At 33.3% G+C, this 27,864-nt stretch overlaps 1 protein-coding gene across 1 annotated transcript; it reads right to left on the bottom strand.

Moving 5' to 3' along the window:
- Positions 1-2,260: 2,260 nt before the first annotated feature.
- On the bottom strand, positions 2,261-27,199 carry LOC129233394 (uncharacterized). Its single transcript, XM_054867458.1, has 5 exons — positions 26,891-27,199; positions 11,816-11,912; positions 5,421-5,662; positions 4,090-4,197; positions 2,261-3,251 (listed from the first exon to the last, which is right to left on the bottom strand). Exons 1-5 carry the CDS (start codon positions 27,076-27,078, stop codon positions 3,215-3,217), a joined length of 672 nt encoding a protein of 223 aa, XP_054723433.1. The 5' UTR covers positions 27,079-27,199; the 3' UTR covers positions 2,261-3,214.
- Positions 27,200-27,864: the final 665 nt, after the last annotated feature.

Below are 27,864 nucleotides of genomic sequence, written 5' to 3'. Positions count from 1 at the left end.
ATTCATTCCGATCAAGGGAGGAATTACATCTCTGCTGTATTTAAGGGCCTATGTCAAATTCTCAGCATTGAGAAAACTAGGACAACAGCACTACACCTGCAATCGGACGGCATGGTGGAGAGATTTAACCGCACAATCCTGAATAATCTCTCGCTTATGGTCTCCAGAAATCAACAGTATTGGGACAAGAAGCTACCTTTGTTCAACCGCAGTGCTGTCCAGGAGACTACTGGATATGCCCCATCTCAGATGCTTTTGGGACAAGAGCTTCGGCTACCTTGTGATCTCGTCTTCGGTCATCCTCGGATGCGCCTTCATCGTCTGAGGATCCAGGATCTCTAGGCCCGGTTGGAAGACGTTCATAACTTCGCACGGGAGTGAATCAACATGGCAGCGGAGAAGATGAAGACCCGATACGATACAAGGTCCACTGGACATGAATTCCATGAAGGTGACAAGGTTTGGTAATGGAATCCCATCCAACGGAAAGGTCTTTCACCCGAACTGCAGTCGCATTGGAATGGACAGCACAAAGTCTTTAGCCAACTGAATGAGGCCATAGTGAGGATCCAAAAATCACCTAGTACAAAACCTAGGGTTGTGCATTATGATTGGCTAGCCCCATACTATGGCTATAGTTCATGAGTATTACATAAACAACCATGGTTGGTAACATAAAAGTTGTAGATAATTTTTGCTTTTAATGTTTAGTAATATTTCTTGTTATTATTATGTTTACTGTGTCTTATTGGTTATTATTTAATGTGTGTATTAGTGAACTTGTGATATAAGTTTCGCATCCTTTCTGAGGATTATACTGCCCGGGACGTACAGTCCTTAGGAAGGGGGCAATGTTACAAATTCTGTAAATAGTAATTATTTTTATGACTAATTTGTTGTAATCTGGCTAAATTTGGCGTTTATTCCATTATTCTTCATCTAAAATTATTGTAGTAACCTAACCTGTAAATGGTTTCTTGTAATGAATATACAACCCCTTTACATTCGAATGAAGTATACGTTCCCCCCATTTTTGAACGATAAGATTTGTGAATGGAATAAAAAGAAAATATGAGAAATTTGTAGGATTTTCTAGATATTTCCTCTCTCCGTATAAAACGCTAAGCGTCTTGTGAATGGGGGAGTCGGTTTATTTGTTTTCTAACTGTGGAGTCTCGTTTTCAGCGTTCTACTGAAAGAGTGTGCATTAGCCTTTGCACTGTGTTTTTGTGTACTTTGCTCTGAATACGTGTGGGACCATTGAGTTTATGGTGTTAATTGATACTTGCCTAATTGCTATTGTTAATTTAGCAGTTGCTAAGAATATTTCTTGTACATAGTTGTAAATAAATATCCTGTGTTTTCTCAAGAACTGTGTCATCATTGAAGAATTTCTTGAAGTGTCTGGACTTGTAACAGTATCTTTGACATAAAAAGAACAAAGAGTTTGTTAGCTTACCAGACAGGGTTCGCTGATATATATCATGATACATATCACGATATATATCCGATATTTATTATGAAAATATCATGATATTTTCGATATAAAAAGTATATTAATCATAGTAATAGTGTTCATTTAATATTAAAAACAACAAAAAAGTGAGGTACTATATTTTTGAGATGTATTAATACATTAATATAGCAAAGTAGTATAACTTTCCTTTTTTACTTGTATTTTATGTTCATAAAATTATTATTAATGTACAAACTTTAACTCATACTAAAAGTGCCTAATCAAATATTAAACATTGCTCAGAAAAAAGAAAATGTCTCATGACTATGCACCGACTAGTGTACATTATTTTGTTCTGAATCATATAACTGAGAAAATTGAGTAAAATAGATTATGCTAAATTAACTCCATTAAAATTGATACAAATGAAATGTTAGATATCAATAATGAAAGAAGCCTTAATTTTAAGTCTACATATTGTAATTATAATATAAGAAAATAGAGAATGATTTGAGGAAGCATTTACTATTTTGAAGACTTTAGTTTGTGCTAATTGAAAATCTACAATATATATATCAAAATATCGGATATTTTCGAAAATATCATGATATTTTCGAACCCTGTTACTAGAAGTAGGAGTCCTATTTATTGAAACCAAACGAATGTACTTCTCGAAATAGTTATAGAAAATACTAGTGATCAATTTATGGATAGTCTACTTAATGTTCATTACTACGTTTTTGAACTATCTTCAATGCTGTGCATGGATTTTATACCATAGATAAGTAAACATGACAATTATCGTCTTATAAATATTTATTACAAAAAATGATCACAGCAAACAGAGATGATTTGGTATGTACAATATATTACAGACATAAAATGCAAATGCTCAAGAATAGAACAGTTCTAACTCTATATAAATGCTTGTAGCATGATCCACAATTATTTAAATTATTAAATCAAATTCAGAATTCAAACACATACATTATACATATAAAAGCACAATTGTTTTCTTTGGAATTGTACAAATAAATTACAAGTGTAACATATAAAACTTTCAACATGTAGTGAATAGAAAGCCACTCTTGAAGGTTAACCATTTAATAAGCAACTTTTATTCACTGTTAGCAGACTCTTTTTCACAAAACTAACTTTCCAATGCATATTTAAAATCCCAGGACTGTCTTATTAACATCTCTTGACTATTTTGTTTTCAAAACAAGAAAATAATTTATCATCATCATCTACATAGGGGATGTACGTAAATTTTTTCAAGGCTGTATTTTTAAAAAGCTGTACCCCAGAAAATCATTACAGTAATTTAAACATTTTTCCCATGAGGAAGACGTCAAATGTCAGTAAATCAAGTTTTTTTATATTAATGATTTTCATAAAATTTAAATTAATATTTTGTACAATTATGATTTCAATAAATTAGTCAAACATCATTACAATGTGTTGGTGAAGATGTGACTTAACACTAAAATGTATGCACAGATCATCATAAATTTGATAATTTGATGAATTAATAAGAGATTTTCTTAACAGACACAGTTTAAAGGTTCTTTTAAGAAAAATATACAAAACTATTCTCAGTTTCGTCTTCAAATATATCTCCAAAGTCCCACATTTTTGGAAGCTGCATATCATCCACTTTCACACTTGATATATTTACATTTGGCTCTTTACTCCGTTTATGATTGTTACTGTTGAAACTATCATTGTCAGATGCCACTGAACTGATATCCCACTTCATTAAGAAATCATCATCGGATAGTGAGTTGAAGAAAATCTAGCAGAAAAGATATTTTTGAAAATTATTCAATTAATTTGTTTTACATTTTTAGCTAGAGGAAAAACTAGCATAAAAAACACTACATTATTTTCTCATTTTAATAAACTTTTAAATAAAATAAGCTGTTAAACAAAATTGAAAGTTCCATTAAAATGTAAAACAATTCGAAAAAATAAATTATGTCGTTAAGAACCACTAAAAGGTGCTCAAAAACGTAAATAAAATCTAAGTAATCAAATTAAATACGAAATAAAGTATTATCAGGTAATCTTATCAGTATTCTGACCATTTAAACAGAAGATATTCCCAAAAGGGCCATCATTACTTTTTACATGCTGTTTTAGGAGTCAAGGTTATGAAAAATTCAAAACAAACCTCACAAGGTGTTTGAAAAAGAAAACATACGTAATCAGTATGTCAGAGTACGTAATTTTCAAGCAACTCTTTATGAATTACTGTGCCAAAATTAAAAATTTGGAGAAAACCAGTACAAATGGTAGGTGAACCTCTTCTCTGTTTTGGAGCAAGAGATAGTACTAGCATTTCTGGTAGGTACTACCATACAGCTTGATTTAAAAAAAAAAACAATTCAATGAAAGCCTATCTAAGACTGGAACTTTAAACGTGTTTTACTCAAAACTTGAAAATGCCCACTTACATCCCTTTGCTTCTCTCTGCCTCATATGTTATGTGCAAGTTCAGCTAGTTTTGAATATTTTAAATGAATGTTATGCATTTAAAATATTTAAAACCAGCTGTTCTAATACTAAAACTGCTAACATATTTTAATTTGTATTTACTACAGCATGGGAAAGCACAAAAGGCAAAATCTTACATCATCCTCCAAGGGTGGGAAATCGCTGCCGGTGGGGACTCGTCGCGGCTCCTCCAAATCAGCAAGAGACTCGGAAGGTGGAGCTGGTAAGTGTTCAGCACTGGAAAGCTGCAATTCACATAAAAACATTATTGTAAACTTTTGAATGAAATTTTAATCAACAATTAATTTAATAAACTTAATCCAGTTTAATTGTGTTTTATTTCCAAGTCCAACATGTCAGTGCTGCAATACCCGTTAAAATCAAAAATAAAAATTTGTTCTGCTAGCAGTAATTCATTTTTCTTTATTAAATTGAATATAGGATACATGTAAGTTAGTATTACACTTATTTTTATTGAACATTAAGTGTTGACAGAATGACACTTCCGAACAGAATTAATAAATAAATAAATTTTGTTCTGAGCTTTTGTGCAATGTTTTCACATCCATGAATTTGCATCTGTTTGCATTGAAGAAGAAACACCTTGTAACCTAAAACCACGCAAATCCAATGTTTCCAAATTTTTGGAACATAATTGTTTATAATTTTTACAGTACTGTATCATTTTGAAAAAAAAGCAACTATAATTATGATTGGTATTTAGTAGTGAGCCAGAGGCTTATCAGATGTCCTTTTTATTTAATGTTTTTTTTTTTAAATTTGCAGGATGGTAGTAGAAGGTAATCTTGAAGACTTTTGGAGGAACTCAAATATACAATTGACGTAGTAAGAAGCAAAGGGATATAAGTCTATGATTTAAAGTTATGAGAAAAATTCATTTAAAGCTCAGATCCTAGGTAGGCTTTCATTATTTTTTTCTTCTCAATCATGCTGTATAGCAGAACCTGCCAGAACTACTAGTACTATCTCTTGCCCCATTACAGAAGAGAACTATCCCTATCATTAATTTGTACTGGTTATCTCCAAAATTTCAATTTAGCATTTCAAAATTAGCAAATTATACATCCCTTTGCTTCTCACTGCCTCAATAATTCTTTTTAGTGAAAGTTGTATAGAAAGCAAAACATGTAACAAAACTGAAAATTTGCATTTTTTTTCCCATTAGATTCTTATTTAAAAGTACAGAATTTTGATACAAAGTATCGTACATGGTTAATAAAGATCGAGAGTAGCAGTTATAACATGCCGTGTGATGACTAAACAAAAAAAATTGCCGATTAAAAGTTTTACTGTCATTCGCCACCCATCCACCACTTTCTCCAATCACACCAGTGTTAACTACCTCTCCCCCCCCCACACACACAAATAAAAACAAAACCCTGATAAATATTTACTAAAACACTTTTTGACTTTATTTTGGAAACAGGAAGTATGATTATAAACTCACTTGATCTTGATGCTCTCCACAAATATTGCCAACAGAGGCAGGAAAAGATGTGTGAAGACCCATTCCTTCAGCTGAGGAATGTTAACAAACCATGCATGTCTGAGAGTCTCCTCCACATCCCTCCAGTCCAGGACTCGGTTTGAACCCGAGTCTTCCAGCGATTTCTTCAACAAGAAATTTTCACTTTCTAAACTCGAAAAATTGGTTTGAAGTTCCTTGTTTTCCAGTAGTAATTTGGCAGTCTACGTAAAAAGGGAAACATTTATGTATTACTAGCAAAAATACCCGACATTGCCTGGGTCAGTAATTATTGTGAGAAACAATCTATACTTTTTGTTTTTTGTTTTAACTGAAAGAACTCAAAACACACCGCTTTGACGTGATTAAAGCTTCTTCCTTACCCATAAAAGTAAAATAGAAATAAGTATAAAGAACGAATGAGATTTTCATTTAGAAATAAAATTGAAGCATATAAAAATTTGAAGAATTTCCAAAATATGAACTAATAAAAACAAAGATCACTAAAAAAAACCATGCGCTTTATTTAATTAAATAGTACACACATACAAAAAGAAAAAAAAAAGGCTCTCAACTATGTTTCCCTAAGTGTGAGAAAAGTAGAGTTTCCAAATGTTTAAATGACTTTAAACTCATGTTTGCTCCGCAGAAGCCTTTATTCAAAATTTTGATTACGATTACTTTTAATATTGCTGTTGTAAGGCAACGAATTTTCGTAACAATGGGTTTTATATTTAACTAGCTGTACCCGGACAGCGATGCCCGTGCTAAGAATCACAGGTGGAATTAACATTATTTTCAATGGGCCATGTAGACTCTTATAAAGAGGCAGAAACTTATGGTTAAAATGTGGTGGTGGGAAAGAGAGTAGTGTTATTAGTATTTTTAGTAGTGTAGAAGTTTCCTTACAAAAATCAAGCTCACCAAATTGACGTCAGAGTCTTAAATGTGTAGTAAGAGAACCAGAGGTTTTTTCTTTGAACTTCTAGTGATTTAAGCAAAATTCTTTAAGAAACCTGGAGACGTTTCAGCTGTCATCTACCTACTAGGGCACCATGCATGCAGCATTACATCTGGTGCGGTTTTCCCATTGTTGTTTTTTCTCTTGTGTTTTCTTATTTCCAGAAAGAAGAGCATGTACATTGGCAATTGTATAAGCATGTCTATAAGAAATGATAAACTCAAGAATAGTGTAACTAACTCAATTATTTCATTAAATTGACAATTTACAGAATTTAAATTTCAATTGTTTTATGTTTTGACTTTAAAAAGTTAACCTGGGCCAAGTATGCGAATTTTTACCCCAAAAAAAGTTCACCTACAAGCCCCAACTCGCCATATTGAAATAAAGCTACACTGGTTTAAAAATAATTTCATAAAATAATCTGAATAAGACGGCATTTGTTACACAGAAGCATGGGCTATTCAATATTAATAAGTTTTGGTAAATTACCCCACTACTATATGCTTTATAAGAAAATAACTAAGGGTGAAAAAAATTACTTAATACTGTGAAAATGATAACTTACAATGTTTAAACGAAAAGCCAAAAGGCTAAATTCTGTAAGTCAGTCAACAATGTTACATGCTTATACAAGCAGAGATAATACCACACAGTGGAAGATGCAGAATCAAATGTTAATGTGAAGAAATGAACATTGGAAACTTGTTTAAAATCTTACCAAAAATTTATTGGTCCATAGAAACTAAAATAAATAAACTAACAAAATAAGTTTATAAGAATAAACCCTGGCCATAAGCGGAGGTGGAGTTCGCAACTCCCCAACACCTACCAGACCTAACACACAAGAGGCTGACGAACACAAAAGAGAAGAGAGAGAAGGATTGGAATCGTTCACTATTTATACTTGCCTCATTTGCATATGATTGGGTATCAAAAGATGCCAACCTAAAACTAAAACTTTACACATGCAGAAAGAGTTGAAAAGTTAATCTAATTTGAATAAAGTAAATATTATATTACATTACATTAGGAATGAGAAAGCAGTTAAATATCGTTTACCGATGTCTATCAGAGAAAAACATTTTTCTCTTGCGCAACATGTTTGGTTTGACAGATTTCACTGAAAATACACCGACAGTAGTGAAGCATCTACGTCGTTTCATCACAGTTCACTCAGAGCTGTCAAACAAAAAAAACGAGAAAATTATTTAACATTCGCACACTTACCCTTTCGCATACTAGCCCTGATCTCCCCTACTTCAGATTGCAAAAATGTTCAAAATCAGATGCAGAGTTAAGACTTGGAAAGTTGGAAGCAAAAATAAAAATGAGTCAAAAAATAGAAATTTAACTTTTTATACGGGCCCTAGGTCTTCTAACTTATATTTAGGGAAATAATCACAATTGAAAAATATTACAACCACAAACAACTTAACATTTGTGCGATAAAAACTCAAAGAGATATTAGAGTTTGAAGTTTTAAGGGACCATACAGAAGATGAGATTGGAAGTTATCTCCCTTTTAGAAGAATGACAGGTTGGCGAATTAAAAAAAACAAAGTATTTATATTTTTCATTGCTATTCAAAAATAAATACCAATGTTATCCCATGATATGCAAAACACACTACAAAACCTCAAACACTTTGAAAAACCACTCTATACACACATATAATTTTAAACCCTTGTTAACCGCTATATTTTCCTCCAAAAGCTGTTATTGATGGCTGGTGTTAAGTGGTGTAAGTCACATAATGCTGCATTTCATATCTCGATGAATATTGATCAAACTAATGTCAAACTTTTGGTGTTGAAACAATTTTTCAATGGAGATCATTTCCTTCAATATAAGTTAGAGGATCTAGGGAACGTATAAAAAGTTACATTTTACTCATTTTAATTTTCGCTTCAAACTTCCAATATCTTAACTCTGCAACTGATTTCGAACATCTTTGCAATTAGAACTATGCATCTAGGACTAACGGTTGCAAAAATAGAGATATTGCAGGTTAAAATGGAACACCCTGTACCAGTGGCGGCAATTTGGGGAGGGCAAGGGGGGCGACTGCCCACGCACTTTTTTCATCAAAGATTTTTACAACATTACTAGTCTGGGTGAGATTACCCGAGCGTCACCAGACATTGTCTAAAATTTTGATTTTAAAACTTCAATTTTTGAAAATTTCCTGGGAGAAAATCTCTGCACTCCTTCCTTCCTTTAAACTCAAAGATGTGACCTAAATTTGCATTATAAAAAGTCCAGTTTGAGGAAAAAACATGGGGGAAAGAATTCCCCTAGATAGCATAAAACTGCGTTTTTAAAACTCCAACTTTAAAAAAATCCGGAAATTTTTTTCTGAACTCTCCAAATGAAGTTTAAAACTGAGTTCTTAGGATTACATCGGTTCCAAAAAAAAAAAAAAAAAAAAACCTAGAAGAACCTCCGAACCCTTTTGTTCCTCCTTAAGTCAGAAGAAGAGAAGTCTGGAATAACGTTTTAAAAGATTTTTCAAAAATGTTTTAAACTTTGCAAAACTTCTGGGAGCGAACCCCAAACCCCCTGCTCTAAGATTGCTAAAGATGGCTTTAATTAGCGTCTTTAAGACATCAGGTTAAGATTTTTTTTCTGGAAAAGCCTTCTTTACCCTTACGTTACCAAAGAAAGTCCAAAATTCTTCGTTTTTATTATTATTAATAGTAACTAGACTTTATTTTTTAAAAAAAAGGGTAAGGGGACAACCCTAGAAACTGTTCTCCAAACGTTGACAAAACTCTACAAAAATAGCGTTTTTCAAAACCACAACTCCAAAACATTTACACAAAAGAACATCAGAAGCCCCCCCCCCTCCACCTGGTCACTCAAGATAGACTAAAATAGTCTTCAACTTCTTAAAAAATATTTGTCCCTGCACTTTTAAGCCCCATTCGCCGCCTCTGCCCTGTATACTTTATGAGGAACTATTATATAGTAATTAAACAAAGAAAATTAAATGAGCTTCTGAAATCACTGACTTCACATAAAGCTGAATTGATTTTTTGTAAAGAAAAACCGACTTTAACTCATTTTTACTTTCTTCTATATCTAATATATAGAAGAAAGTATTGGATTCGTGCAAATTTTCGAATTTCGAATTTTGACGGATTCGAACGTTTTGAGGTGTGCTGAGTCCATTTCGACCATTTTTGGAAAATGTCTGTCTGTCTGTGTGTGTGTGTGTATGTATGTATGTATGTGTGTGTGTGTATGTATGTGTGTCACGTCTGTGTGCGACCAGTTTTTTGTGGCCGCTCTACAACAAAAACTACCGCATGAAATCGAATGAAATTTAGTACACATATGTGCCACTATGTGAACTTGTGCCCATTAGTTTTTGGCGCGAATTCCTCCAAGGGGGGTGGAGCAATGGGACGTTTTTCGAGTTACGCGTGCTTGCTATTCCTCAGGAAGTTACTGGCGGAATCAAACAAAATTTGCTCCATATGTTGGTATTAACAGGAACAGGTGCTGATTCAATTTTGGTGTCAGTAACTCAAACGGGGGTTGAGCTATAGAACGTTTTTTGTCGTCAATTGTGACTGATGTATCTCAAGAAATAATGAACGGAATGAAAGAAAAATTTATCGGCAAGTAGCCCTTAGTGGGTATAAGAACTGATTTTATTTTTGTGTCAACAGCTAAAAAGGGGGTAGCGCAATCACCCGTTCTTTTTTTCCATTTTGAGTGCCCTATCTCAAGAAGTAATGCTACGTTCTGGTTGAAATTTGGAATATATGTGAATCCATATGTAAACAGGCTTTGGTTCTATTTTGACGCCGATCGCTCCAAAAGGTGTTGATTTTTTTTTTTTTTTTTTTGCGAATAAAAATATTTTTATTAATGCAACAATAAGAAAGATAAATTGTAATAGATTGTCGTCTGCGTATTTCTCGTGATTTTAATTGTATGGAAATGATAGGAAATATTATCTCAATGATTTAAAATTTTTAACTGTTGCCATCTTATGTTTGTTAACAAATAAAATATTTGTAATTAATTCAAGCAAGGCTTTTAAAATAACTTTCAATTTTCGCTCTTTGCTTTGCTTTTGCAATAATTCAGACATTGGGATAGTCGTCAAGTTTTTGCATGTGTAATTTTGTTTTTGTTGGGAATATTGCTTCCTCGTCAAGCATGGGGAGGGATCAGAAAAAAAAAAAAATATATAGAAGAAAGTTTCGTGATGGCCACAACATACTAGTTAAAAATAGTATTGATTTCTTTAATTATTATATGCAATTATTTATTTCATATTTGATTCTGTTTCAGATCCTAGCAATTGCTAACACTGAAAGTTCTCTTGGGCTTCTATAGTTTTTTTTCCTTGTATTTTAAAAATTTTCCGAGGTTAAGATTTATATACACTATGGATTGCATCAGTGATATATGGTATATCTCTATAAACTTGAGTAATCAAGAAATTAAGAACGGAAATGAAAATATTGGCAGAAATCTGCTTTTTAGTGAAAAATATTAGAGGCTTAAAAAATAAATCAATCAACAATTTAAAAATCTTAGTCGGACTGCTTTGTACATTCAAATTCTTACCTAATACGAAAATCTTAATTAATCACTAACATTGCATCAATCAAATAAAACGAGCAGAAGTGTGCCTCACATGACTTCCTTTTACTCCAATTTAATGTCATTTTCCCATTATTGGTAATTTTAATGTGATTCAATAGTTCACTCTCTAAATATCACCAACAATGGCCAAATTAAAACCAGATTTAAAAAAAAAATCACCAAATTTGTCCCCAAGTTGGTGACAAAACTTGGCTACCAAAAGACTGGCGATAAATCGCCAAGTGTCCGCCAAATTGTAACACCACTTGAGTTTGCATCGAAATTAACAATGATTTCCCCCCAAAAAGGGGCAAAAGATCCCCTTAAAAACATACGAGTGCAACCAAAAGGAGAGGTGCACAACAAGATCCCACTAGGAGTCTAGGTACTAAATTTCAACTTTCTATGACATACTGTTCTTGAGTTATGCGACATACCTACATGCGTACATACAGATGTCACGAGAAAACTCGTTGTAACTAACTCAGGAATCGTCATTATGAATATTTAGCGTGTCTATACGTTCTTAGGCACTTATCCACGTGTGGTCGAGTCGAAAAAATATTCAACATTCATTCGGGGGTGAGCAAAATGGAACTTAACGTCGATTTTTGAGTGAAAATTTTTTCGCGAATACAATACTTCCTTTTTCGTAAAAGGAAGTAAAAAATAGAAAACTTACATGGCATAAAAATAATAATTTCGCAATTCATTAATTCATTTCTGATCTCAGAAGTTTTGCTGGTTACTTTCCTTTATTTAAGTTTGACATTTTTTTTCAATAATGTGTAAAATAATTGAAATATTATACCTCCACTTGAAGATCTGCTATTCTCTTCTTCAAAGATTCTTCATAAAATTTTTGTCTTTGCCGAGAAGCTACAGATGCCTCCCTATTCCTTTGTTTTCTGAATGTGGAAAGAAAATGTTATTGAAAGTGAGTTAAAAATGATTATAGCAACACATGCTTTGTATGTAAGTTTTTATGTGCAGATTTTTGGCAGTAGAAAGTTCCAAAAATTAAAATTTTACAATAGTAAATGGGCCATTCCCCAAAAAATCCATCATTTTTTACCACACCTGACAGCCAGTCTTGCATAATATAGACGAACGCGGGAACGGCGTTCGCAGAAAATTTTTGGCTCTGCAGAAATTTGTTTTCAAACTGCTAACGTTGATATTAAAAAAAAAAAAAAAAAAAAAAACAATTTTTTCTAAAGGGATTTTTAAAGAAAATCCTAGAGTTTCTTTCTGTTAAAGCCTTTCTCCAAAAGAGCCTTTTAAAGCACATGTGTAAAAAAAAAAATGGTTTTGGTAGTTTTCTTCAGTTGGTGAGAAATAAGCAAACTATATATGTTATTGCAAAAAAAAATAATAATAATAATAATAATAATAAAATAAATGATTTAAAGCCTTTTTTTTTGTCTCTTTCATATTTGAATACAAATTTAATTTTTTATTTAAGGGTGAGTTAGACAAAATAATTATTTGCAGAAAATTTTCCACTTAGGATTTGTGTTCGCAGAAAGCTTTTCATTTTATCTAAGTCTGCGTGACAGCTCATATATTTCATTAAAAAGTGATTAGTAATGTTGAAATTTTTGCTGAAGAAATCGCCCATATGTTTGTGATTTCGTAAGTAACAAAATTTTGTTCATTGCACTTTTATATTATTATTTTAAACCAGGGCTTGTTGATTTAAATCAGCTTGATTTAAATTATCACGATTTAAATCAGCTTGATTTAAATCGTGATTTAAATCAGATTTTACTTTTATAAATTAATTTTGCATTTTTAGAATGCGTGGCTGTAAATTTAACAATACTGCATTATACAATCTTAACTCCAACTGGCAAAACTACATAGATCCCTCTTTCTGTGTGTGTAACAGGTTTTCAAACTTTTTCAATATTGCTTTTACTCCAAAATTAGTCATTCAGAACAAAATAAAAATTTGCAATTTTTCTCATACACCATGAAAAATAGGATATAGTCAAGGAAAGTAATTGTTCAACATATTATTTTACACTAAAAATGCACATGATAATGGAAACCTTACCTTTCAGCAAAGCATAAAACAAAATCAAATCTTATCTAAACATTATAACATATTGATAAAGCTTTAAAAAATATTGAATATTTAAAGTACTTTTCCCATTTTTAAAAGTAAGCTGAATGGATTTATTAGTTCAGATTGCTTTGTTAACAAGGTTTTTTTTTTTTTTTTTTTTTTTTTTTTTTTTTTTTTTTTTTTTTTTTTTTTTTTTTTGCCTTTTTGACCCAATTGAACACAATTGATTCAATTTCAGAACTTTTGTTGACTCTAAGCTGATAATCACAGAAAACTGCCAAATTTTAAGAATTTTTTTTCTAAAAAAGTATGAAAATTATAATTCTAGGAAAATAGTGGTACTACTGTTTCCTAAAATTATAGTTGAAGGATTGGAGAATGTAGCTGTGTGTGGGGCGGGGGGAGGTAAACATTAAATTTAATTTGAATCATGCATTTATGTTAAAACTAGTTCACTTAAACTTAAAAAATAGCTATTGCCATGAAATGAAAATAGCCAAAAAGTTGCTTTTTAATAATAATAAAATAGTATGAAATATATTATGTTAATGAATGTAAAATAATTAATACCCAAGACACATTTCTGAAGATTAAAAAAAAAAATCTGATTTAAAACAAAAAAAATCCGACCTTTTTATTTATTTATTTTTTTTGAAATCAAAAAAAATCATGAACCCTGTTTTTATTGAAGTTAATGAGGCGTCACCTGTGGGACAAAATGGCTGTTTTCCGTGGAATGGCCCAAATATTCAACAATACCTCCATCAGTATAGGTACTATGGATAAATCAACAGCAGAAGAATCTTTTTCTGTTTTTTTTTTCTAAAAAAATTTTTAAGTAAACACTATTTTAATCTAAAAAATTGGTGCTTGTGAATTTGAAAAATTGTTTTTCTATGATTAAGTCTAAAAGGAAAATTTAATGGTAACTCAGAGCATTTTGATGTGGTAAATATAAAAGATATTTTATACTAAATATTCTATTTATGTAATCCATAGAGTAGGCTCCGGGGTGGCATCGCAAGAGTACCAATACACTCTTACAAGACAAATACAACTAGCAACTTCACAAATTATGAAAAATAATGAAATAAACCCACATAACATAGACGGCTCCTACGGAGGGGCAAAGAAGGTGATTTCCCCCTCACTTTCAGAAGCAATGAGCCCTTGCCTCTCCACTTTTCTAAGTTCAAAATTATTGATCGATAAAAAAAATGCAAATATTGATGAATTCACGAGTTTAAACAAAGAGGAATTGACTTAATAAGTGGATGGATTATAATTATCTCACATGATTATTTTCATATAAATTAAAATGGAACTTTGAATTGGGAAGGAGGGAGTCTACTGTGGCCATTTGTATCGGTTTTTGAAATTGTGTAATCAATAGGTAATGACATTAAAATCTAGTAATATAGCTCAATTTTCAAAAAAAAAAAAGTTCCACCCCCTTCCCCCTCCCCTTCGTGTCGCCTTTGACCCTTTATGATGCACCAGCCACATATGTCACATAACAATGAATGGTATATGTAAAGTGTAATTAATTATATTGTGCATAAAATATATTTTATAAAATACAGATTAATTTTTTTCTTTCTTTTTTACAAATGAGTTTGAAGCTGCAGACAATGTAACTAATTAATATTCCGAAAAAATGACTAGAGAAAATCAGGCACGTTGGTCAACTTTTTTACTTTTCATCTTCTCATCAAAAAATTAAATGAACACTTTAACTTCCTACTATAAGTTTCATTAACTACTTCTCATCATCACAGATGTTTTTGAAAATATGTTTCAGACTATGAATTCATTAACTTTTTTCAGAATAATTGTAATAATTCAGCAATTCAATGAAATCAGAACTTTCTTACCTGATTCTTTTCTTTGCCTTCTAAATCAAAAGGTCACCACTTAAAGATACCAAAAAGCTTTAATTACACTCACGAACACTTGACAACACGGAAAACAATACAGAACGTAACATAAGCACACATAGAACAACTCGTTACATATTTCCCTTCACACTCATCTGTCTCTACATCGGAACTCGCTTCTACCGGTTCGGCACAGAAGCGCCCCCTCACGGTTTTAAAGTTCAATCTGCAACATCCTCCGGGGCCAGAAAGTTCGTCAGTTGACGAAAAATGTCTCATGGCGAAGTAGACAGTTCTAAGGGACATAATAGTTGCACTGGTCTCCTGATGAAAGTTCCATTGGAGAGTCTCAACGTGCAGGCCCGGACCCGTCCATCTCGTCCAGGATGCATTTCTGTCACAACGGCCATCTTCCAAAAAAGTCTGGAGGTGTTACCGTCTCGTATCAAAACCACTGTGCCTTTTTCGATATTCCCACAGCCACTCACTGACTTAGATTGATGAGCAGACCTTAGTTCAAGAAGATACGAGGATTTCCATCTATTCCATAAGCGGTTCAGGAGATCTTCTTGATACTTCCGTAATTTAAGCAGCTGGGAAAGAGAGGAGCTGATTTCTTTACCAACCTGAGGAATTGTCAGCAATCTTCTTCCTATAAGAAAATGCCCTGGTGTAAGTGGTTCTGGCTCATGGGGATCACTAAAAACGTATGTTAGGGGTCTTGAATTGATAATGGCTTCAACCTCGATCAAAATTACTTCCATTTCCTGAAACGAAACTGAAGTTTTCCCTAATACTCTTTTCAGTGACATCTTGACAGATCTTACTAAGCGTTCCCAAAAACCACCCCACCAGGCTGCTCTTTCGACAATAAATTTCCACCGAATAGCCAAGTTGCTAAATAAATTTCGAGTTTCTTTATCTTTCATTATCTTCCACAGCAGATTTAGTTCTTGTTTTGCTTTATGGAATGTCTTGGCGTTGTCGCTGTATATGGTTTTACAAATTCCTCGTCTTCCAATAAACTTTCGAAAGGCCTGTAAGAATGTCTTCGTAGATAAGTCTGTTGTCAATTCTAAGTGCACTGCCCTTGTTACAGCACAGGTGAATATCAGTACATAGGATTTTTTTGATACGTTCTGATCTTTAATAAACAAGGGTCCCATGTAATCCACGCCAGTAACCTGAAATGGATATGCTTCGGATATCCTATCGGCTGGAAGAGGTGCCGGAATCTGAGTTGCTGGCTTCGCCCGCAATTTTTGACACAAATTGCATCTGTAAATAATACTTTTTATTCTCTGCCGGGCTCTTAAGATCCAGGTCTTTCCTCTTAGCTGAGTTAAGGTTTCTGACACACCTCCGTGTTTTACTCTTTCGTGACAATCCATAATTATGAGATTCGATAGAGGACTCTTACTAGGCAACAAGATGGGATGCGTTTCTTGGTAGGACATGCTGGCATGTTGTAAACGTCCGCCAATTAAAATGATTCCTTTCTCATTTAAAAATGGATCAAAGGACTTGATGGGAGATGTTGTCGATAATTGTTTACCTTCTCTCAAAGCCAAATATTCTTTAGGAAAGTTTTCCATCTGAGTAAATTTTATCCAGTACTCCTCAGCTGATTGAAGTTCTTCCGAAGTTAACGCTTCAGTTCTCTTACTGCGAGGATTTTTCGTGTTGAAGACGAATCTTTTAATCCACGATGTTATTCTCAGTACCTTATTGAATTTACTGAATTTGTGTAGATCAAAAAGAGCTCCAAATTCCGTACTTACATGGAGATTAGTTGCTTCCTGAAATTCAGATTCAAAATCAACTTCATGAGACTCTTCATTGATTCTTTCTAGCAATTGATCAGAGTTTTTCCTTATCCATGGTGGTCCTTGCCACCACAGTTCTTTATCCTTCAAGGTAATTATGTTTTCTCCTCTTGATAGTAAGTCCGCGGGGTTTTCAGTTCCAGGACAATGATGCCACCACTCAGGAAGGCAAATCCTTTTGATTTCTTCGACTCTATTTCTTACAAACATTTTAAGTTTTCTTGTGCTTCCCTTAATCCAGTGTAATGTTATCATGGAATCTGACCAGAAGTAAAATCCAACGTTTTCTGGAAGAGTCAGACTATTTCGAATATACTGGAACAATCTTGCTCCTATGAGCGCTGAAAGAAGCTCCAATCTTGGAAGAGTAATGTCATGTATCGGTGCGACTCTTGATTTTGAGGCTACTAACGTTGTATTATAATTCCCACTTGAATCTCTGAAACATACATAAATTACAGCCCCATAGGCCTTTTTACTAGCATCTACAAAACAGTGAAGTGTCCAATCAGACAATTCTTCCATTTTGTTCATCGAAGTTAAATGCCTCGGTACTCGAATTTCATTCAAGTAATATAGCTCTTCGCACCAATTTTGAAAGGTGTCCTTCAAGTCCGGTGGAAGCGGATCATCCCAATTTAATTTTCTCTTCCAAATTTCTTGCAAAAGAATCTTTCCTCGTACTGTAAATGGTGAAATCAGTCCGATAGGATCAAATACTTTTCCTGCAGTTCTTATAACACCCCTCTTGGTTGCTTTCAAATCGTGTGCACTTTTCTCACTGAGCAGCTTTTCATTTTCGATGCTCAGAAGGTCTTGCTTTGAGTTCCAGCAGTAGCCTAGAATTTTGCAAGAGGCAGAGTCGTTGATGGATTCTTCGCGCAATTTAACTTCCAGTGCTTCAGAATTCGTTCTCCATTTTCTCATGTTGAATCCAGCTTCTCTCAAAATACTTTTTACTTCTAGATGAGCTTTCAATGCAGTTTCTTCGTCTTCTAGACTATGGATGAGATCGTCAACATATAACTTATTGTTCAAGATGTAAAATGCATCTGGATAATCTTCTTTATATTTCTTTATGTGATGTTTTATTGTAGCACTAAGCAAAAACGGAGAGGAACTTGTGCCAAAACTGACACGCGTCATTCTTAAAATTTGCGATTCCATATTTAAATCTTCCTTTAACCATAAAAATCGGAGCGCGTCTCTATCTTCTGGAGCCAATGCAATTTGCAGAAAGGCTCCCTCGATATCTGCTGTTAAGGCGATTCTATTTAACCTAAACTGCAAAAGCAATGCTAACAAATCTGGAGTAAGGTTTGGACCAGGATGTAAACAGTCATTGAGAGAGAGAGAACCAGGAGCACAAGACGACGCATCGAAAACTATTCTCATTTTAGTTGTCAATTTATCTTCGCGGATGACTGCTTGATGAGGCATGTAGAAAGTCTTCGAAACATGATCATTTATGTTACCCTCCACCTTTTCAGCAATTCCTTCCGTAATATGCTTCGTTATAATGCCTTTATACTGATCAAGAAATTCAGCATTTTTCCTAAATTTCCTAACTAGTGTTCGGAAACGTCCTTCAGCATTGACATAGTTATCGGGCATTAAAATGGCATTTTCATTCCAAGGAAGGTTTACTTGATAGCGTCCGTCAATCATCTTTATAGAATTTTCGAACTGCTTCAGTACTTCATCCTGTTCAGAAATTAAATTATCATTCGCTGCGATTCCCAAACTTTCTAAATCAAATATTTTCTGTAATATATCCCTTTCTTCTGAGTCAACATTTCTAACGATAGCCTTCATTATTTTTATTTCTTTTGTAAGAGTATTTCCTAAAAATTCTGACCCATTAAACACATATCCCAACTTCGTTTCTATTCCTACTAAAGATCCTGGCAAGCGTTTTATTTTCCCTGTGACAATATTCCAATAATAATCTGAACCAATTAATAATGATACTTTCGAATTTTCAGAACCAGATATATCAGCCATCGGTATATTTCTTTGTTCACAGAACTCCGATATTTCTTTCCCTGGGCTTTGGATTATTGCCTCTGAAATGCATGGAGTTTCAATCGCTTCCAACGATATTAATTCTTTCGAATTAAAAACACTTCTCAAGTTGACGCGAACTCTTTTTCTCCAAACAATCTTCTGTGTTCTTGAACCGAATACATAAATCTTCAAACGCTCTTCACCTACTACTTCTAATTTCAATTTACGAGATATGTTTTCATCAATGAAACTTCGTTCACTACCTCCATCAAATAAACAACGAAGTCGTAATTCGTTTTTGTTTTGAATAAGTAAAGCCTCAGCTGTCTGCAAAAGGATCCTTTTTCCCCCCTGACTGGAATAATTCACAGCTGAATTGGCGCCTGGGTCCGTTTCTTTTGATTTTGTTTTTTCTCTCTCAGCGTATGATTTGCATTTTGTTTCGTCTTGCTCGCAGAGATAACGGCTATGTTTTTTGTTACAATTCGAGCACCGATTGCGATCCTTGCAGTACCGTGAAATATGGGATTTTTTCAAACAATTAAAGCAATATCCCATACGCAGCAGTTTAGCCTTCCGTTCATCTATAGATAAGGGGCAATTTTCTATCGTGTGATTTTCACTGGAACAAAATAAGCATGCATTTTTAATTGATGCGTTTAAAGTCGCAGCTGTTGGGAAGCGTTTATGATTTTCGTATTTTCTGTAAGTCGCTTTATTTTTATCAGGTTCATCCGTTTTGCGAAACAAATAGGTTTTCTCGCGTGTTTCTATTTCTTGTTTCAGAAATTCTAACAGTTTAGAACAATCCCATGATTCTTCTTCTTTAGTAGAACGGTTATACCCTAAAATAATATCATCAGGGATCAACTTTACTAAGACTGCAAAGAGAATCCCACCATAATTATTTAGTTCTACTCCGGCTGCCTGAAGGCTTCTAATTTGAATCATACAAGTATCATGTAATTGTCTTAATTCTTCTAAGTTAGAACTTGATCTTACTGGTGTTAAGCTCAATAGTTTATTGACATGTGAACGCACGACTATTTCATTTTTACCAAATCTTTCTTTCAATAGATCAATCGATAAATCATAACTGCTTGGTGTTATTGGTAAACCTTGTACGCATTTTAAAGCTGAACCCTTCAAAAATGATTTCAAATAGTTAAATTTGTCAACTTTCGCTAATTGGTTGTTTTCGTGAATAGCTCCCTCAAATTGTCCCCAGAACTCCTGCCAATTTTCGTGTTTGCCGTCAAAAGGTTCAATTGTTAATTTCGGCAATTTTACATTAGGATAATATGCATTAATAGGTTTTTCAGGAACACTGGGCTTCTCTATTACACTTTCTTCAAAGGTTAAGGAGTGTTCATGTTCATTTTGTGAATCAATTTTGTTCTCGTATTTATGTTTCCGTTTTAGATATCTATCTATCTTTGATTTGGAGATTTCAAACTTTTCACGATATTCTAAAGTTCCTGCAATTTCAGTTTCGAGCAAGGTTAAATCCTCAATGAGATCTTCGATTTCCGAATCTAGTTGCAAGATCAGTTCGGATTTCTCAATTAACTGACCGCGTAAATCTTCCAAATCATCATCGTCTATATTATCTCCACTGTCAAGTAGTTCGGTTACTTTGTTTACAATTTTCGTTAAAGCCGATCTAATGGTTTTCCGTTTAACTTTGGTTCTTTCTAATTTAAGATCTTGTTTTTTTGGATCCTGTTCTTTAACTAATGACATTTTTTTTTTTTTTTTAGGCTTCCGGTAATTTCGGCACCATGTAATAATTCAGCAATTCAATGAAATCAGAACTTTCTTACCTGATTCTTTTCTTTGCCTTCTAAATCAAAAGGTCACCACTTAAAGATACCAAAAAGCTTTAATTACACTCACGAACACTTGACAACACGGAAAACAATACAGAACGTAACATAAGCACACATAGAACAACTCGTTACATATTTCCCTTCACACTCATCTGTCTCTACATCGGAACTCGCTTCTACCGGTTCGGCACAGAAGCGCCCCCTCACGGTTTTAAAGTTCAATCTGCAACAATAATTGTTAGCAGAACTTTAAGAAGTAGACCAATGTGCCTCAATCCCATTCATAGGACATCATCATGGACTTTGTTTCAGATGTCCACAGTACTATTTTATGCTATTATAATAATAATAGCAAAATTAAAGAGATTTTGAAATGGGGTTTTTAACATGCCATGGTTAAGATAGTTAAAAACTCACATCAAAAACGTGCCAACCATGCCCTAACAGTATTTCTTTCAGGCATCACTTAAGGGGGGCAGCCCCCCCCCCCCCCCAGAAGAAGGCCAACTCTCACCCCGGAGAAAAATTCATATTACACTTGTTTTCCTACATAAAGTTTTTAAAAAAACGAAGAAATTATAGAAAAATTGGAGCTCTTATCATTCAATGTGGTGGATATTGGCCTCTGTGGCCTATATTTTGTAATTGTTGATGGGAAGTCTTTCGCTGGCAACAAACTGCTAAAAGCACATTTTTGTTCCCTGGAAAAATATGTGCAATTAATTAATGAATTATATATGTTTCCTCCTACTTTCCCAGTAAAAGTCAGAAAAAGAAGAAAGAAGCATGAAAGAAGGCTTAATGCATCTTAAAAATATTGCAAAAAACAAAACAAAGTCAAAAATAAATAAAATAATTAAATAAATATCGAAAAATTGAAAATTGGAAAGTAGGGTATTGAGATGGGAAAAAATATCTGTCGGTCTGTCCCCCCTAATAACTTTTGAATGAATAATCCGATTCGAACAAACTTTTTTTTGTTTGAAAGATCTCGGTGAGGATACCTCATTCCCATATTTCAATTTTTGATTTGAACTATTTTTTGTTCAATTTTGAACAGTTTAAAAAAACTTAACATTAGCGCCTACGGGGAAATTCAAGGCAATTCCTAACTGTGAGGCGAATTTGCTTCAAACAAACTTTGTAGGAAAAAGCGTTTGATGAAAAACTTGTATATAAAATATCTTTTTGATTTGAACAATTTTCCGTTCAATTTTGAACAGTTCAAATCCCTTAACATTAGCACCTACAGGGAAACTGAATGTCAATGTAGATTCTGCACTTGAAGGCAGATTTACTGCAAACAAATTTTGTTGGAAATAGCTCTTGACGCCAAACTCCAGACTTCGACTCCGAGAATTTAGGGGCACTTGACTCCGACTCCTGTGCCCGACAATTAATCGGACTCTGACTCCTCAACTTCGACTTCGTAGCTTTGGCAAAAATTTATACACGGAGGACAAATGACTGACTCCGATTCTTAGATATTCGACTCCGACTCCTTTACCCCAAAATGAGATTGACTTCGACTCCGCAGCTATGGTTTTGACCGTGAAGTAATTATTATTGATTTGACTTGTTTACATTTTTACGCTGAAGTTTTAATTTAGGTATTCAGTTTTCGGCGAATAAACTCAAAGTCATTTATGTTATGTGTTACATAAAAATATGCGCAGACGATTTTTTTTTTTTAAATAAATTATTTCTTTAAGTTGACATTTTATTGTTTTTGTTTATTTTGGTAAGTGCATTAATTCATTTAAAAAATTGTTTTTGGCAACAGGAAAAAATAAAAGATTTTTTTTTTTTGATATGATGTAATTATTTTAATGAGCTTATTAATTTTAATTATTATTTTTTCATTTTGAAAGCTGTGAAAGATTTTTTTAATGGAAAAAAATTGCATTAGCTGCTTTTTTTATTTTATTCATAGAAATCAGCTTAAAGTATTTTTAAAAAATGTTGGAAAAAATTTGCGATTTTAGCTATTTTTCAGAATATTGATTAGGTACTAGAAAGTAATAAGGGTATACGGGAAAGTAGGCTCAGCTAGTTCTAGACAGAACTCTCCCTATTACCCTCTTTCATTTGTTGTCTTGTTTATTGCTGTTGCAATAGGGATGGGGTAGTTGGAACTATGTTAAATATTTGTTAACTCACACAATACATTGGTGAGGTACGTATAGGAACCTTAGGACATGTACTCTGTACTCATGATACATCTCATTCGAAATCAAAAGTTTAGTGGATGAGGATCATTGTATGGAAGGAAAGGGATAGTGAGCTGTGAGTTATCTTTGACGGACTGTGATGGAAGTGCCTATAATGCATAAGTTTTTTTTTTATATAACAAATAAAATGGTGTCAACAACGTCTTCTTTTCAAAGGAAATGTTTGAAAATGCGGCATCTTTTACTACCCTATGTAATCCCACAGTTTTCAGACTGACAAGACTTATAGCCAATCAGAAAATTTCTGAAAATCTACGTGGATTTTCTGTGAAGAACAAATTTATTTCATAATCATTCTAGAACTTAAAGCCATTTAACGTGTGAACTTGTTTAAGTCTTCCTACAGAAGTCTTTACTGTCTTTCGGGATCATCTTTGCAATTAGAGTCAGAAACAAATTATTTTGAAAGAAGTTTCTGTTTTTTAATTTCCTTTTTTTTTTTTTTAAGTTTGAAAATTTATTTACAATAATCACTCATGATAATGTTGTACTGTTCGCTTTAAAAATTGTATAAAAGAATGAACTCCAATATTTAATTTACAAGGCTGTCTAGAAATGATTCTACAAGTTTTCTTAGCTTTACAGTTTTATCAAAACTAATTTTAATGAAGTTGCTTAAAAAATAATAAACTTCCATACATATGTTTTTTTTTTTAAATAAAAATCTCTATCTACTTAATAATGAATAGTCCTTACATACGCCTCTGTTTACGATGTAATCAAAAGCTTAAGTTGAAACTAATTTGGTCTCCCATTACATTACCATCAAAACATTTTTTTTTTTAATTTTCAGTAAAATAAATAACTTTTTGAAAGTTTCTCATGCGTGTTTATTTGACAATTAATAACTCATGTTCAAATTCAGTAATATTACCCATCTTTTTAATTCCAAAGATAAAAAAAATTCTATTTTTAAAAACTCTTATTTTTTTTCTTTTTAAAGTTTAGTTTTATTTATTTAACCAGTTATTTATTTTTGTTATACATTACAAAACAACCATTTGCTTATGTGCACAAAAAATTGCTAATTTTCGAACTACTTGACGTTTAGTGCATATGAATGCATAAAACTTTTTTTTTTTAAATGCATATTACTGTGTTTCTAACAAGATTTTTCTTCAAGTTAAACAAAAAAGAGCAAACATTTTTTTTAATTTTAGCACATAAATATTATTTAGCTTTTCATGAATATTTTAAGTATTTTTAGTGCATATATATGCATGCACATCTTCATGATTTTTAGTGCACATAATCCGGGCTCTAATCATTTTCCTTGTCTTTTTTTTTCCTGTAAAACTTAGTGAGAGTTATTTTTCTTCACTATTTGTAATTTTTAATTTATTACACGTTACTCTCAGTTTTAGGAATTGTGTGACAATTTAATGAAACAAAATTCGACTTTAAAAGAAGCAATTCAACGAATATTTGTTTCTTTAAATGTGTTCAATTTTTAATAATGCCTGTTACATGATATTCATGCTTCGTTGTGTTTTTTCTTAATTTAAAAGTTTCTTATGAATTGCAGCAGCGTGATGGAGGACTGTCAATACTTTTCTTGCATAGAGTGATTTTGTGTACATTTTAATAATTCAGAAATGTTTTTGGTTCTTCTTCTTATTTTCCAATAAAAATTTTTGTTTTTCATAATATTGCAGTGCTGTCAGTCTTTTGATCTGTTACATTTTTATAGAAACGATCTAATGAACCAGTGTTTTTTTAAAACTCACATCATCCTGCCCGTAAATGAATAGAGGGATTTATTTAAGGAGGGGCAAGCATGCTAAACATGAAGGTAACTTTACAAATTAAAGCTATGAAATTGTTCAGAGTTGGTGATTTTGAATTTATTTCTTGGGGGGTGGGGTTTGATGCCTTAAATACGCCTTTGACCACTCCAAACTCTTTAATTGCTCTCCCCTTGAATTTGCCCTTTCAAAGTGCCCCCCCCCCCCCACCAAAACGTCTGAAAGAAACAGTCGCCTAATTTCACTGAAGTTATCCCATAATTGCAATTTTCCAGAATCAATGTTGGCCTTCCGCTATCGGCCGAAGGCCTTCCCTATTTCTTCAATGCCACCAAAGAAAAACTAAAATTGCATTTTAATACCTTCAACTTCAATGTGGGAAATATTTTTGTAAAGAACCTACAAACCTTTTTGCATTTCCTTAATTTTACCAAAGATATCTTATAATTTTGCTTTTGATGTCTTTTCATCCATAAGCTCATTATTTTTTGCATTGAAAAAGGCGTTCCCTGTAACGCCGAAACACGTGTCTGCTGTTATTGGTAAATTTGTGCTTCTTCTAACGTTGTTTGTCTTACTTTACTGTTCAGCACAAAGGTATTTATTTATCTTATTGTCATCTGTTATCAAGATATCTTTTAAAGTTTAGGCTTTGAGCCCTGGGAGTTTTCTTTCAGCGAGTCCAAAAAAAAAAAAATACAGTTGTCAGGTTTTGGCCGATAAAATCATTTCATTCTGAAGCGAAGTTTTGAGACAACAATTTTGTTAAAATGATATTGTTTAAATGACAATTAAAATAAGAATAAATATTTCTTTTGGGCGTTTTGTAGCATTTTTCAATGCTACAACATTACTCTGGTTTGGAATATTTGCTGCAATAAGATCTTACTGTGAATTATGTTTCGTATGGACAGAGCCAGAGAATTAAGGCGGGCCCTTTGTCAATTTGGTCACCGGGCCCCATGAGCACCTCATATGGAAGAGGTAAGTGGGGGGTCAAGTTCCCCCCTTAGAAAATAGAACTTCCTTGCTTTTGCTGAATACTTTTTTCTTTGCAAAAATATAAAAACATTTCTTCTCCAGCCATTAATGAATGAATTATTAAAAATGTCAAATTTTAACAACTCTTATCAGAACTGAAATTGGTTTCCATAGGGAAAATATCCTGCTAAACCATGGGGGAAATATTTGAGTCCACCCCCTCCCCACTACTATAAAATTTTGCATATAGGAGCCCATGCCGAGCCCTCCTCTCCTTAAAAACTTGTCAAATTTATACTCCGATTTCGATCCGGATCCCCTCTCGGGACCGACCCCTAGTTTATGACTAGGCTGACATAGCCTCTCATTAGCCCTCAATATGTAACCTGAAACTTGGGATAGTTGAAGAAAAATGAAAGACAATGATAAATGTTTTACAAACCTTTAAACAAGAACATAATAAACATTAGTATTCAGAACTAAAAGAAAAAAAAAGCTAATGAAAAAAATACAAATATTAACACAAAAGAGAGGAATTTGTCTGTGCTCACTTTTAACTCCCAGTCTGGATCAGCTGAAAAAGCATTATTAAAAATTATAGTTTTCCTTTTGAAAAATCATCTCATCACGTTAACTTTAATCTTTTGAAAGAAATAATTTTCATTAATTTTTTTAACACCTTTTTTCAGATGACACAGATCAAACCTGTGATACTAATGATCAGAATAAGTCCTAAATTAAGACACCTTGATATTTTTCCTCAACTTTACTCATTGAATGAATTATCTTTTATGAGCCATTGAAAGAGCTTGTACTCTAAATAGTGATGGATTTACCATGTTACAAATGCGAGAGGGGCTCCATAACCACAGGAAACTTTGAGGAATTCAAAAGTACTCATGATAAATGTTTTATACTTAGTTCTGTGACACAGTGCAGACATAATATGCCTTAAAAATGCATTACGACAGGCCACCAAACCTGTAAATCCACTACTTTCACGAGAAAGCGCATGAATTAGATTAAAGTCAGCATCTTATTCAAGCTTCAAGAAAAAAAAAATTGTTTAGAAATTTTTTTTTTTTTTCATGAAACATGGAGCCCTTTGCATTCAGCTTGTCAGTAGGGTCAGAGCAACATAGTCAGCCAGTTACATTGGGTTCTTTCTTTTTTTTAAATTTGTAGCTGATAATTTTAACATCTAATTTGTAAAAAAAAAACTGGTATAACTTTTTCAATACCAATAAACAAAAAAATTACTTAAAAACTGGAACTGTTAACCACTTTAAACATTAATGATTTTTTTTAGGAATAATTACCTTGATTGAATTTTTTCACTGAGAGAACGACCATCACGCTTCTTTTTCTTTTGGTTGCTTATGTTATCGTTGCAGGACATTTCTCTAATGCCCATAGCTGCAGTTCTTGAAATATGCACAGCACTGTTTTGCAACCTCGCTAGATGAAATGGAATAGCAGTCACAATGCAAAAGTTTTCTATAGACATCTTGAATCAGGAGAATAATAACAATCCAAAGTAAAAATGATTTTAACTTTTATTAAACCGTCTTCACACAACCTAAAGATTGCATGAAGAAAATACGCACAAAATTCGTCCACACTGTGAATACACCATTAGTCTCTGAACAGACTGATGCAATCTCTCCAATGTTTACGTTCGTATTTATGGAATTATTTCACTTCAACTCGGTTAACGGAGGGAGGTCACATGACGTCACGAAGTACAGCGGCTTCTCTCGATTCACAACTCGGTGCTGAGCATCGAAATCCAAAACTCTTCTTTTGCTTAAAAAAATGTCTTCTGACAGTTTTTAATTTGTGAAGCCCCCACCCCCCTCCAGTGGCGACGGTCTTGTTAACTTTTCGTCTGCAGGCAGGGGCGAACTGGTCGATGCGCCCTTGAACGCCCTCTGTGCACCTTCGTTTTTTTTTTCTTTGCGGTCTCAAACATGTGCACCTCCGTTTTATTTATTTATTTATGAATTGCGCCTGTGCGACTTTGTTGCTTTTTTTTTACTCTCGCAAACCTTATCACCTTTGCTTTTTTTTTGTGCCCTCGATCCTCGAACCTGTGCCCTTCAGACCTGCTGTTTTTCTCCCTCTCCTCTCGAACTATTTTTTTTTTTTCATTTTTTTTTTATTTGCGTTCTTGAACGTGCGCGATTTCTTTTTTTTTTCTCTCGAACTTGTTCACCTTTTTGTTTCATTGCGCCCTCAAAAATGTGCACCTTTGAGGGTTTTTTTGTGCCCGCAAACCCGTGTGCCTTGGGGG

Source organism: Uloborus diversus, chromosome 1, assembly GCF_026930045.1.
Source record: "Uloborus diversus isolate 005 chromosome 1, Udiv.v.3.1, whole genome shotgun sequence".
Lineage (NCBI taxonomy): Eukaryota > Metazoa > Arthropoda > Arachnida > Araneae > Uloboridae > Uloborus > Uloborus diversus.
Note: the sequence above shows the minus strand (reverse complement) of the source record. Positions and strands in the feature narration are given on the sequence as shown.